Raw genomic sequence first — 14,693 nt, 5'->3', positions numbered from 1 at the left:
CAGAAGTTCAAGCAACGGTTTTGCGCTTGATTATTTCATTCAGTTCTCTCTTTCTTTTATTTAGGTGCTATCTTAATTAACCTTTATCTTAATTAACCATGCTTCCATTATGTCCAGAGGAAAGAACAGCACGAGAGTGAAGAAGGGTTTCTTGATTGAAAATGAAAAACTAGTGAGGCCTCCCAAGAAATTTAAAAGTGCAAACTGAGGCTGTAAGCCCAGACTCACACTTTCCAAACCTGGCTGCTCCCTTACTGAAGGCAACTCTGCTTTGGGCCTAATCCAGGCAGACCACTTCATCCTAGTCACAATTTTTCAGTATTTTATCTTCAGGTATTCATGGAAGCAGGAACTGGAACATAGGTCTTCCCTTCTTCCTTACAAGTAAGGGAAAGCCCCTGGTTACAGTTTCTTCCTGTCCCCACAAATGCTCTTTGGGCTTCATAAATGCTGACAGCATGCACTGTGAAAACCTTTGTTGGAGGGACTGTAGCACAACACTTCAGAAGCTGGTTGTTAGCATTGGCCTCTGAGGTGTGCTCAAACTCAAGTGACAATGGAATCTGGGTTTCCCAAATCCTGCTTAAATTAGTAGATCCTAATCCATGTCTTCTGCTTGCGGTCTGTGGGTGACACAAAGAAAGAAACAACGTGGTTGTGGTTCCTAGTATTTCAAAAGAAGCTAAATGCCTTGTTCAATGCAGCCAAAACGTGGGCTGTTTCGGATACAGAATGAGGAGCTGCAAGGGAATTTAGACCTACTTGGTCCACCTTTTCTTTAGTAGGTTCAATTGTTGGTAGACTGTCTCTGATGATTTTATCTAGCCTGGTGTTAATATGCCCAGAGCAGATAACAAGATATGTAACGAGTTTGACTCTTGAAAAATGGTCACTTTAAGGCAACTTGTTCTTTTTGTGTATCTAACTCCTGAGTTCAAATGAAGATACTGAAGCAGTTTTTATGCAGCCTTTTTGTTGAGGTGGGGAGAGCAGACAAGAGCCACCTCAAGCACTTCAGTGTGTTTCTGAAGCCACAGCTGCTCTGTGCTCTGTACTCATTACAAATCCTACCAAGAGATCGCGTACAACCTGGGGACTGGCATAGCCTGCCTGCCTCTGCCTGTGCCAGCCACGTTCTCTCTCAGGGCTCTGTGCCTGCTGGGGAGCAGTTGTAGGAAGTTCTTGCTGAGAGCAAGCTGAGAGCTCCCACCCTCCCCACGAGAGGCAGATTTCATCTGGCTAGATCCCAGATGATGGAAGATGATGTGTTGCATTCACTGCATTTTTTGACTCGTCCTCATCTGCTATTGAAGATCATATCAGTAGTTTTGCATCCCTAATTTGCAAGTGATTTGCACTCCAAGTTGTGGGAACAAATAATTCTGCATGTAATTTAGAAAATGTGGCCTGCAGAGTCTATTTGCAGTAACCATATTAGTTAAATTACCAGTATGATTAACCATAAGAATGAATGTGCTTTCATAAATACCAAAGCAATTATTTCTGGTAATTTATTCCACTCCTTACAATATGGCTGCAAGAATCTGAACTAGTGTTTTGAGGATAATGTATTCCATATTTTGTGATGGAGACTTGAGAGAAATTTCATCTTGCTAGGGCAATTAGCTTATACTAATTTGGAGAACATTTTCAATGTTCTTTATTAGAGTTTAGGAAATTGTGAGTAAAATGATTTTCAGTGTAGGTGGTCAGCAACATATTTAACAAAAAAGTACACTTCTAAACCCTCTTGTTTCCGTGTTCTTTTATTTGGTAAGATTAAAACAGCATGCATAACATGAGTGTATATGTATATATACTTTAGGATTATAAACCCCCCACTTTTACAGTGACACCAGTTACATGTTTATTTCTGCGTTTGTGTCAGATGCATTCCCAAATTATTCATCTAGCTAGAGATTAGCATTACTTCAGTTGGGTTCATTCAACTGTATACTTGTTTTCACAATTTTTTTTTTAAATTATCTGTCTTAAAAGAAAAAGGACAACTTTAATTCATGTTGTTGGTTTGTTCCTTTTGATCTGGGTCCAGTACAGAATGCAGCCACATGAGTAGTTGAGTAAACACAAGAGAGGTTTCAACTTCCAGGCAGGAATGAGGGAAACCAGTTTGGATTTACTGGAGTGATAATATCTTCAACTAGATGTTCTACCAGCTACAGCCTGGAAGTATGGCACTGAAGGCTATTTCTTTGAGTTGAGTAAATACTTTACATTTTCATTGCTACTTGCTACATTTTAAGTATTTGAATGCTGAATGTATGAAACAAATTATGGATGATACAAATACTGTCTTTGATTTTAAATTGTTTGAGGAATTGTAAGATTATTTTTGATTTATTAACATTTTTCCAGGTATAAACGTATTGCTAGTATTGTGGGCAATCAAGTGGGAGTATTTTTCATGTGTATTATTACATATTAGTTTAGCCAAGGTTCATCTGAAAGAATATTCCTCTCTCAAGCAGTGGCTCAGGAGTCATGCCTGTGATCTGAGTCTTCTTCTATACCTCTCTTCCAAGTTGCCATTTTGCTGTTGAAATCTTCAATTCTTATTTCAAGAAGCATCAAAATCATGATTAGGAGCCTTATTGATCAAAGGTCAGATCTTTGGAGACCATCAGGGAGCACTGACTGTTTCCGTTGAAAGCTGGGAAATAGTTATTCATGTTATTATAGTTATTCCTTTTGGCCCTCCTTAAATTCACTGTTAAGGTCAAAATGACTACTATTTACCACTCACACTTATACAAAAGTTGGATATATTACACGTGCCTAACTTCATGCTGTATCAGAGTTGTATCTTATCAGCTGTGTGCCTGTTGTCATGTGAACCAGAGCACTTACTTCAATTAAAATCAATGTGGGAAAGTAAAACTACTTAAAAATAAGTTTTAGAGGGATGCTGTGAGCAGCTACACATGTGCCTCCATGAAGACTTGAATGGCAGTTGCACTGGTTCTGCCTTGATTTCTCAGTAAATTGATGTGCAATGAACATGTTGATTTTTTTATTCTATGAATTTTCTTTTAGAGTGAAGGCATACAGACTTATAATTCTAATTCAGAACAAAAAAATCTGCCTTACAAATTAATAAAAGTTACTATATACTCCTTCGTGTATCACATAATCAAACATATATAGCACTCAAACCCCAAAATCTTTGAAAGATATGATATGAAGATATTAAAGAATCATGCAAGATGTAGATATTCTGTTAAATTTGCATAAAAATGAATATTTACAGATCAAAAGAACTCTTGGAATGGGAGAGTAATATCCTGTAACAATACAATAACAAGCATGGGGCTTCAGGAGTTGTGTGCCTTTCCTGTATAGCTATGATACAGGACTATAGCACAATATTTTTCTGGCAGTTTTGTGGGAATATTTCTTTGAAATGAGTGCTTGTATTTTAGAACAACTCTGGGCCAATGTTGGAAGTCAGCTGCCAGCTTTCATCAGTTGAGTATAAATAATAAAACAGCAGGTGCTTGGAACAGTACAACCCAATAGAAATGAAATTGTTGATTTCTGCCCTTCATTTTTCATATTTCATGTTAGCTTGGTATCTTTTTTATTTGTGTTTTTTGCATCAGGTATTGATGGGCATTTTGAGAAATAGTTTTGATTAGTAGCAAATTTTTTTTCATTCTATTGGGTACTACATTCATGTGGGCAGCTGAAGTTCTAGAGGAGAATTACTACTTCTGTTATATTTACGTACTGATTAAAAGTTATGGTCTTAAGGAATATGTAGAAGGCTTGTAATAACCAACATGATTTGAACGACTCATGATACTGCTATAGAAATGTCTCACTGCTGTTAAATATTGCAGAGTTATTAATCTTTCTTGACAAGGAGCTGGTGGTTTTCAAGGTATTTTTGGTGTCTAGTTCCCACTTCATTTAATTTCCCATGTTCTTTATCTGACCTAATATTCCTCCTGACTTGAGGGGCCTGGGAGACTTCATCCCATGCTGTAGCCTGTAGGACAGTGACACTGAATGCATGTGTTGAAACAGATATCTCTATTCCATTCCCTGAGGGTGCAGGTCCTCTTACTCTTAAGTCAGTCCCTGTGCTCACATGTTCTCCATGGGGTGTGAGAGTCCTGGTCCCAGGACGATCTCCTCCCTTTGCTCATTTCCATTTTCAAATCCCTAGAGATTCACCAACCACACAGGTCCAGAAATTCTTCTGATCTCTGGTACATGATGAGCCAGCAAAGGTGTAAAGGGTAGCAGATGCTACAAACAACTGCAGAAGGAAGTTGAGTCCCTAGATATCCGAGGATATTGGATATTACTCTACCCTCGTTGTATCAATATTTAAGAATTCTGTTATTATTTGGTGTAGCTTACATTTAGAGTTCTTGCTCTTTTATTATCTTTATATTATCTGTATATCACACATCACTGTGCTGAACTCAGAGGTGTATAGGACAGATAAAAGAAATTGGTATGCAAAATTACTTGCTCCATTGCAGGGAACAGCATTTAAAATCAGAAATGACATGGAGTGACTGTCTTATTCATGAAAGAAAAACTGAAACTTCATTCCTACTAATTTCTTTTTTTTTTTAATGTGTGTGTTGTGTTCAGTATATCTTCCAGATGAGGTTTTGATCAAAATTCCTAAATGTTACTAAAATACTACTATATTGTTTGAGTATTTTTTCCTGTGTCTGATACTCAGATGACTGTTATGTTGCTGTTTTTACAACTAAAATTAAACTATGCAAGCATAGAAAAATCGTTATTCTTGGAGGTGGTGATAAAATTTCATATTGTGCATAAAAGCCAATACTGCATATTTTAAATATAAATTTAAGGTAGCTAGTGAATAGAGAAGAAAGCATGGGAAGGGTTCTTGATTTGTGGTTTACGATCCTTACTAATGGATATCTGTAACTTGATTTAGCAGATAATGACCAAACGTTTTAAAATAAAATAATTCATCTGCAGGTTTTGACATCAAGGTAACATTTTAATTGAATTCCTAAGAGGGATTTATTCACCCAAAGAAAATATATTTTAAACATGCTAGACAATGGATTGTTTAAATCTGATTACCTCCATGAGCAGACTTGCTTTGTGTACATGCTGTCTGACCTTGAAAAGCAGGCAGTGACAGAGCTAAGGTCCTGTAAAAGAGATTTATGATGCTGCTCGACTATTATTAAAAACTTGTTAATTTTTAAATGGAAATTTTGATACAGGTCATTAATTTCTGTCTCTGAGTGTTCTTGCCACATGGAGTGGTGGGACAGCACGGTGTGATGGGGGCTTCTCTTTTGTTTCCACAGAAGCAGGGGGCAAGAAGCTGCGGAGCACCGTCCAGAGGAGCACTGAGACAGGGCTGGCCGTAGAGATGAGGAACTGGATGACTCGTCAGGCTAGCCGGGAATCGACAGATGGGAGCATGAACAGCTACAGTTCTGAGGGAAAGTAAGTGGTAGTTATAACTCTGGTTTCCTGACATTTCTGCACGAAACTGGTAGTTAGAGAGAAGCACAGTGAACGCTGTAGGTCCTGTGCAGTCAGAATTCCCTTCACAAGCTAGTGTCATTGATGGACCAAGCCCAAGTCTTCCGCTATGACAGAAAGTCTCCCATTGTTGGTGCAGTAAGGATGAGGCTCATTTCTGTTGTGCCATAAGAAAGGCTTCTGGAAGGTCAGAACATCAACATGAGGTGTGTCAGGAGGGGGAAACAGGTGCAGAATGCCAGGTAAAACACAGATAAGGACAAATTCTCTTCCAAAAACTCCTTGCATATATCAGTGTTTTGCAGAGCAAAGCATTTCCAGAACGTTTCTAGGTGTCATTCACTGGGCTCTAGAGTTTTTCGAAGATTCTGCTACTTTAATCCTAAAGAAATTATCTGGGCAGAAGTATGAGTCTGTCACATATCACGCTTTTCATAAGAGCCCAAGTTAAAGACTTATGAGCGGTATACCCAAGACATTGCCCAGAAAAGTCTTATTGTGGGTTGATTTATTAGTGGTATTCACAGCACTGGTGATATATCTGTGCTGCACAGTATATCTTACATGTCCAGGTTGATGCACTATATGCACTTGAGATGGACGTTTCTTTATCGTTGGTCATTACAAATCTCATTAGTTCTTGTTGCTTTGTAATGGGTCACAGATAATTTATGGCAAGAATTTGAATTTTAAGTTACTTTGGTCATTTGCCAGAATGGATTTCAGTTCCATTATTGAATAGATGGCATTCTCAAGGACATTTTTAACAAAATGTATAGAATGAATGCTGATTTTAAAAAGTGATTTTAAAAATAGCAATCAGTATTCAGTCTAATGTCATCATTTCACTGTGTGCACTTGATATTCAGCCATTGAGTTTCACAGTGACTGAGAAACGTGAGCAGTTTTACCTTCATGTAACTAAATAAGTGGTAAGGATGTGCATTAATATCTTACTGAACTGGTCTCATATGAATACTACAACAGTTAACAGTGGTCTTTAATATATTGGAAAAAGAGAGCATGATGGAAAAATACTAATGGGGAAAGTATTGAGGATTAGTGCTTTTGTTACTTGTTTGTTTATATACTGGAGGCTGAATTGCTGTTTGTTGAACACTGAAATTTTGAAAATTACAGTAATTGTTTTGCAAGTTCCTTGTGAGCAGGAACACTAAGTGCAAAACATCTAGAAAACAAAAACCAAAAAACAAACAAACAAAATTTCAATTTTTATTATTTTTTTTTTAATTTTATTTCTAGTTTGATTTTCCCTGGTGTGAGGTTGGCTGCAGATAGCCAGTTCAGTGATTTTCTGGATGGACTTGGTCCCGCCCAGCTTGTAGGACGACAGACTTTGGCAACACCATCAATGGGTAAGAGTTTATGTCCTATAGATATGATATATTCTATTTGGTCTGGTAATTAGAACATAGAATTTATCTAGATTCCCTTTAAATATGGATTTCCCATGTGGTTTTGAACAACTCAGTTAAGACCAAAGCTATAACTGCAGCCAAAGTAATCATGGATGCTTAATAAGACATTCTAAAGTAGTAAGGTGCTTTGAAAAAAATCAGTCTTTTATGTCTTCTTCATCAGTTTTCCATCCTTAAAATGGGACTAATAAGACCAGTCTTTTCTCTGAATCCCTTTGATAATGTCATATAAAAATGGTAATTTAGGTGCAAAGTATTTGTTATTATTGTGCTTACAGACTTTTTTAATATTCACAGGTTATCTTTTCATATGTGTCTTAAACTAAAGGCAGGGTGAAAAGATTTCAAGCATCTTTACAGAGCTGCTTTGTACTAATTCCCTTGATGCCTTTTTTGAATATGAAATTCTTAAGACAAGAAAGGGAAATTAATTTGAAGTAATAGGAACATGGGAAGTGGGAGTCAAGATCTTATTGCAGGGTTTTTAAATAGTTTACTAACATAAACAGCAGTGAAGAGGGTAAGTATTAAATTATCTAGTAGTGTTAAAATCCAGATCATACTTACTGAAGGAAAGCAGATGATACAAGTTACTACATGTTCATCCTAGAAATTCTCATGACATTTCATATATTTAAGTATTTCTGAATTACAATGCCAGGATTTCTTTTTGTTACCTAGGAGATATTCAGGTGGGAATGATGGACAAGAAAGGACAACTGGAAGTAGAAATAATCCGAGCTCGTGGCCTTGTTGTAAAACCAGGTTCAAAGACACTGCCAGGTGAGGAAGAAAAATCTTAGCAACGATCTTAGTGCAGGGCCAGGAGTTGGACTTGTTGATCTTGATGGGTCCCTTCCAACTCAGTACATTCTATGATTCTAAGAATAGAGTTCTACCAAAAAAAATCCATGTTTTTTCTGTTCGGGATGGTAAACTCTTATCAAATTTACCTCTCAGTAAATCACAATGTTGTACACTCAAATGCATAACATATTGAAATGATATAAAAAAATCAACCCTACTTCAGGAGGAAATTAAAAATCAGGCTACCAGAAGACACAAAAATATTTCAGCAGTAGCAAATGCATCCTTTATTATGGGGTAGAAAGAAAGGTATATACTGAAGATTTTGTGTAGGAATCTTAGGAATGAAGAGGGAATCAAGAGACATGGAATAGGTACCTACTCAAAAAGTAGACCAGTATTTGATACTTATTTTATAATCTAACGTCCTATAACACTATATGAAAAGGACAATATAATGATATTTTTAGCAAGCTCTTCTGCCAAAATAGAAATTGTGTCAGAGTCTTTTCTTCACTGATTTTCACCTTGTAGATAATTTTAAATTATTAACAATTTGGAGCATTGATTCAAATCTCACCAAAGTCATTGCAAGTCATTCATTTACTTAATAGGCCTATTTTGCATTTTGTACAGTAAAGAGACACTATATATAGGAATACCTGATTTTTTCAGGTCAAAATCTGAATTGTTTCATGGCAAAAGAGACATATAAAAAGAAGTCAAGAAAAAATATACCAGGGAGAAGAGTAAAGAAAATGCATAGATGCTTCGTGTGGGAATAATTATTAATATTGCTTGTGGAGATTTGTTCATATAAGTTATATATCCATTAAAAGGCAGATTTTTATATAGTAATAGAAAGTGCATCTGTTATGCAAAAAATCTGGACTTCTTCTTTACTTACTGTTCTTTATGTTCTTTCTTAAAAGCACCATATGTAAAGGTGTATCTATTAGAAAATGGAGTCTGCATAGCCAAAAAGAAGACAAAGGTAGCAAGAAAAACTCTGGAACCACTTTATCAGCAACTTCTATCTTTTGAAGAAAGTCCCCAAGGGAAAGTTTTACAGGTAATTTGCATCAGCGTTCATCTGAACCTGAAAATGTCACCTGTACAGTTTTCACTGAATGAGTTTCAAACTTCCTTTCATGCTTCATTTGGCAATAAATTCTGATATTTAAAATACCTGTTAAGCAGATAAATACAACAGTAATAACTGTTTTTGCAAGTAGAAAGTACTGAGCAAAAGTTAGCTGCAGATTATTTTGCTTCTACTATGTATATGGGCTCCTCTCACTCAGTTTTCTCTGGTATCCTGGATAACTGGTCTGTTACTGCCCAGATCATTTCTGTGTCTCCATCATGAATTAGTATGCAAGGAACGGAACTATGTCAACAGTCAAATATTTCATTCCTTACTGCAATTAAATAAGCAGAGACATTTGACAAAACAGATTGAAGCTTTCATAATTTTTGCTGAAATCTTTCTATTTTCTTGTTTCTTTTCCCAACAGATAATTGTTTGGGGAGACTATGGACGTATGGATCACAAATCCTTTATGGGAGTGGCACAGATACTTTTAGATGAACTGGACCTGTCCAACATGGTGATTGGGTGGTTCAAACTTTTTCCTCCTTCTTCCCTAGTAGACCCAACTTTAGCTCCTCTCACTAGAAGAGCTTCCCAATCATCTCTTGAAAGTTCAACAGGACCTTCATATTCTCGCTCATAGCAGCTGTGAAACTGTTGTCATAGCAACCAGCGTTACAAAAAAATAAAATTACAGGTCGCAAACCCTGGTAACACTGCATGCTTAATGTTGTGTCTTCTGAGCCTGTTTCTAGGGCTGCAACGCGATCCTGTGTTCTCAAGGAAGTTGCACACATTGTGCCCTACAGAAGGCCCTCAGGTGATGGAATGAAATCATGAAGAACTGATAGGTTTGGAGTTCAGGGACTCAGTTTTGGTCCAATCTGAAGCCATGGACTAAACTAAAAAAATCAATCTGTTTCATGCAACAAAAGTCCTTTTCAATAGCATATCTGTTTTGTTGCTCCCGTTGGTTTATTTATCTGCCCTCTACTCCTAAAGCTTGGTTATGCCACAGAAATGGAGTTACCCTCCCACGAAGCCACGTTACAAGTCAGTGGAATAGCAGACCGTGGAAGAAAAGAAGAATGTAAGGATGCTGGAAAAGTCAACTGGCACTTGCAGCAGTTGCTTGAGGTCTGAAAAATCTTCATATTGAAAAGGTTCAAGACTTAAAGTGGCGGGCTTCATACCTCCAGCTATTCACACAGTGAAACCCCAGACATGATGGACTCTCTGAAAAATAAAATTCTGTGGATATACTGTACTGTATGAAATTAAGAAACTTTTTTGCATGGACACAGATTTAGCTGAACACTTAAATTATTTTCTTGGGGCTGCAACTTGCAAAAAAAGAAAAAAGAATAAATCAGCCATTTTCAACAGTTTATATTATTTTTAAAAATAAATTTCACTAGTGCATGGTTTTAAAGGAAAGAGAATGCAACAGGGTGATTCAAAGACACACCACGTTTATCATTCTTTAAACCAATCATGGTCTGTATTTTTGCAGACTTATATTAAAAATAAAAAATAATTTCTAGCAAATATTTAAAATTCTGTTTATGTGACAAGAAATAAGTGTAATATATTAAATTTATTTAAATGTAAAAGGTACAAGCCTTGTAAAGTTCAACATAATGTGCAAATTGTACACTTCTTTTACCACCTCCTTTCTCTATCTCTCCTTCCAGTCTCCCTTCTTCCTTTTGCTCTTTTTCCCCTCTACCTCCCAGGATGATCAGAATATTCTAAAATGGCTACCTTTTGACTTATTACTCTCTTATGCCCCATATTTGGTTCAGGGTTGCAGATTGTTCTGCATTTCTGAATTATTTGAGAAAAATACTGATTAAGAACTTACTTTTTTTCAAGCATGTTGAAAAGGATTTTGCAACATGGCTTGGGAGTACATTAATGTAATTCAGCATGTATTTGATAAAGAAGATATTTGAACTTTTTGCAATTTATTGTACAGTGCATGGTAACTTATTTTCATTTTTTTCTCACCTTCAAATTGAATTCTACAGCAAAATACTGGAATCATGTGGCCATTGTACGATGTCTTCAATAAATTTGTTTTCAGCACCAGCATCTTTCATTCAAAGACTGAGCTATCATTTCTTGAAGGTTTTTGGAAAGAGAAAAAATTAAGTACCTGGTTGATTTTTAGGAAATAAATTTAAGCACTTTTATTTGCACTAAACCAAATTGATTGCTACGTTTTTGAGATTACAAAAGCAACACAGGTTACTAATCCAGACAGTTCTTCTGCTGTAAAGTTCAATTTTCATAAATTACATTTGCATTGCAAAAGACATAATTAGGTAATATCAGTCTGGAAAATAACAGTCTTTGGTTTGTAAAATAGCCTTAAAGAAAGCTTATCAGTACCACTCTGACAGCTATTTGACACCATTATCAGAACCTCACTGCAGTTAATGCATCTTCAAAAACCTGGTTTTTGTAGCATACAGTAACTACCATTGGGTGGTGCTGCAAGTTCAAGCTTCTCATTAAATTATGTTGTTTAAAGGGAATGTAACTGGCTAACATTTAATAACAAATATCCTTTTTTTCTGGGTCTTTGTATGCCTTTAATACCTACTTAAGGTTTATTATTGAAACCTTGCAATAATTTTTGAAGTATACATTACATTTACCTTTAAGGCCACACAGAATTATTCTGATTTTATTGAAAAATCTACTGAAGTTTCCCATTAACAAATTGTAAATGCCTCGTAAGAGGGCAAAAGTAATAACAGTATCACTTATAATGCCTTTTACTTTGTGCAATATCATAGAAATCGAGATTGTGTCTTGTCTGCAGAGTTTATATAATGGATTATTGTTAATAGACAGACTGGTAAAATTATATTTATTGAAATAATTTAGACACCTGTCTACCAGCAGCAAATAAATACTACTAACATACAGTCTACAATATCCCCTAGGATATAAACAAAAATACATAACCATTTTCCTGACACTGTGAGATGTGCTCACACATTCTTGTATGCATAGTCCTATATAAATTATTTCAAATTTTAAAATCATGGAGATGACACATGGAAGGTTTGTACATACTTGTTGTTATGCAGTATTTATTTTAAAAAAATTAATGTATTTTTTTTAATTTTCACACGTCTGCAACTCTACTTATGGTTTAGTCGTGTAAATAGCACTATTCCAGTGATCACTGCTGTCTTGTACATAGTACGTTTTAAAAAGCTAAAAGGAATTACAGTTGGGGAAAAAAAAAAGGGCAGATTAGGCCTGTCATGAACACCAACTAATGTAAATCAAACTCATTCTGGTGATGGTATTTAACACTTTAAATAAAACATTTTCTTTACAGAATTTGTGTGCAGCGCTTTTTTGCTTTTCTCCAAGGTGGGCAGCATCCTTCAGTGGAGCTGGTGACAAGCAACTCATGCAGCTGAAGAACAAGCAGGCTTTTCTTCTCTCAATGGGGCTGCAGATGAAATGCCATTTTTAAGATGCCACAATCACTGCCAGGCTTGGGGAGCAGTGGGAGGCCGGGTCTGCCTGCCCCCCAGCCAGGCATCAGGCTCTGTGCTCCGGCCACCCTCCAACTCTCACATGCCAAAAGACAGCACAGCTCCCAGGATGGAGCTGGCCCCAAGCTGCCAATCCTGGCTGTGAGGACATGCTCCAACTCCGATATAACCAACATACTAAATGTGCTGAGAATCTGAAGTGCTCCCACCATCTGCTGTGGAGTGGCTGCACCATCCAGTTAAGACTTCCAGCATATCTGTTTGCAGGCTTCCACCCTGTCCCTAGATAACCACCTAATACTAGCTGCCTTTTTTTGTGAGCGGGGTACAAATGAGGACAGAGTGCCCATCTGACAGTGATGGCTGCAGGGGCTCATGCAGCCTCCGCATCAGGGAGCAGGCAGTGGTCCAACACCTCTGCAGCTGTGTCAGGGGTGGGTGGTGATGGGGGGGAGTGGAGACTTTTATTTCTACCTGACCCCTCAGAGGCAGCATCAGCACAGGCAGCGGTGACTGGGCAAAACAGGAGCACTTCATTAAGTCAAATACCTGTGCCTTGGAAATTCACTGAAGAGTGAGAGGCTGCCTAGCAGTTTGTACAGCAAAGTGTGTGTATTTGATTACAGATATGAGGAAAAAGAAGCACTGCAGTACTGTCATGAGACAAAACCACCAAAAAAGCAAGCAAGTGCATTTTGGGCAGAGCACTGGTGGGAACCGTGAAGGTGGGAACTCCATTTGTTGTACTACATCTGAAAGTGGGGTGCTGGGGGAACAGACCCAGGTTTCTAGTTTGTTTATCCCAGCAGGTCCCTCTTCTCTTCTGCTGACACTGACATTGCTCTTGCAAGGGTGCCAGGGCAGGCAGGTACCCATGTAGGAGCTGGGCTGCAAGGTCAGGTGAGGCTGCCCTGTGCCCTGGAGTGCATCACCTCCAGCCCTGTGGTGGGGTGGGCGGCAGGGCAGCAAACCCACATCCTCCCACAGCTGAACATGAGACCTCGTTTGCCTTTGCCACTCTTAAGAAATATACACAATTACACTCAGAGAATACTTGAAAAGGCATGCTGATACAGCTGTTCAGGCCAAAAAAAGCCACAACATACTAATTTTGTAAAGGCTCCTGTTCTTCTTTGAGGGAGTTTCTTAAGACTGCTTGCTGTTTCCCCTCATCAATTTCTTCTTGTCTACCTCCACTTAATTTCAAACCAAACAAGTTTAGTTCATTTTAATATTAACAGTACTGCTTTACTCTTGACTACTAAACATTGGCTCAGAAGACTGATTCATGCTGTTATTCTGGGAAGTTTTTGTGCCAATAAAAAATGCAGTAAAACACCATGTCATCCTAATTGTGGGGCTTTTCTGCTCTCATGCCTTTACTTCAGGTCTTTAAGGCTTAAATAGCAGGATGCTCCTGCCATGATGAGAGTGAGCGTGGGGCCAACACATCCTAACCAGCATGCCATTGCATTCTCATATTTTCTCATTACTATCAAATAGCTGTTCACAATTGTGTAATTAACTAAAATATAACAATTTTTATATAGAAGTTTAATATGGCATAAAAGTTAACAAAGCAATAGATTTCACAGCTTCCTCACAAAGTTAGGTAATGCTGTGAGGGAGTCTAGAGCAGTTCGTACTTATTTCCTTAGCTCATACCTTTGCGCAATTCTCACCTCCCTAACACCCAAGCAGCAAAGAGCAGACACCAGAGCTGTAGATCTCATAACCATCTTCCAATTGTGACTACCCTCTCTGTCCCTTCCTTGATAAGTATTTACAGCAACCCTTTACCAGGAGAAAGCAGCAAGAAGATGCACATTTGCCCAGCAAAGAATGGTTCACCTTTAGGACAGGTTTATGGCAGCTAGCTTTATGTGGCAAAATGCTCAAAAACAAAACCAAAAAAACAACTATATGCTACTAATACCAAAGATAAATTAACTTCTGAGATTATTGGCTTAATATCTGCTTATTTTAGATTCTTGTTTAGGATGGGATGAGCCATGCCGGGGAGATCAGATTTTCTCCCTCTCTCTCTCTCTTGGCCACAAAAGCAGAAAGTGATGACTGGGTTGTGTTGGATATTCCGACTTCATGGTAGCTGTGCTTAGGAGAAGTGGATCCAGCCTTAGGAGTCAGAAATAAGAACAAGGATGGTCCTTCAGTAGCAAGACCTATCTGAACTGCCTGTATAATTACCTGGTCTGAGGGCAGCAGTTGGCTGATGACTGATGAAGGAAGAAATAGCTGGGAATTAATTTCCCAGATCTGACACACTGCCATGTCAGGTCACTTCTCAGCCCAGTCCCAGGG

General features: G+C 37.7%; 1 protein-coding gene across 49 annotated transcripts in view; it reads left to right on the top strand.

Annotated features, from left to right (window-relative positions):
- The window catches only part of RIMS2 (regulating synaptic membrane exocytosis 2), a 456,898-nt gene extending 444,688 nt beyond the window's left edge, over positions 1 to 12,210 (top strand). For all 49 annotated transcript variants that reach the window (XM_032680574.1, XM_032680663.1, XM_032680634.1 and 46 more), the window contains 5 exons: positions 5,331 to 5,472; positions 6,775 to 6,887; positions 7,632 to 7,733; positions 8,690 to 8,829; positions 9,275 to 12,210. In XM_032680574.1, coding sequence (XP_032536465.1) covers positions 5,331 to 5,472; positions 6,775 to 6,887; positions 7,632 to 7,733; positions 8,690 to 8,829; positions 9,275 to 9,493 — 716 coding nt within the window. In that variant the 3' untranslated portion in view covers positions 9,494 to 12,210. The remainder of the gene's footprint in view (positions 1 to 5,330; positions 5,473 to 6,774; positions 6,888 to 7,631; positions 7,734 to 8,689; positions 8,830 to 9,274) is intronic.
- The last annotated feature ends 2,483 nt before the right edge of the window (positions 12,211 to 14,693 follow it).

Source organism: Chiroxiphia lanceolata, chromosome 1, assembly GCF_009829145.1.
Source record: "Chiroxiphia lanceolata isolate bChiLan1 chromosome 1, bChiLan1.pri, whole genome shotgun sequence".
Taxonomy (NCBI): domain Eukaryota; kingdom Metazoa; phylum Chordata; class Aves; order Passeriformes; family Pipridae; genus Chiroxiphia; species Chiroxiphia lanceolata.
Note: the sequence above shows the minus strand (reverse complement) of the source record. Positions and strands in the feature narration are given on the sequence as shown.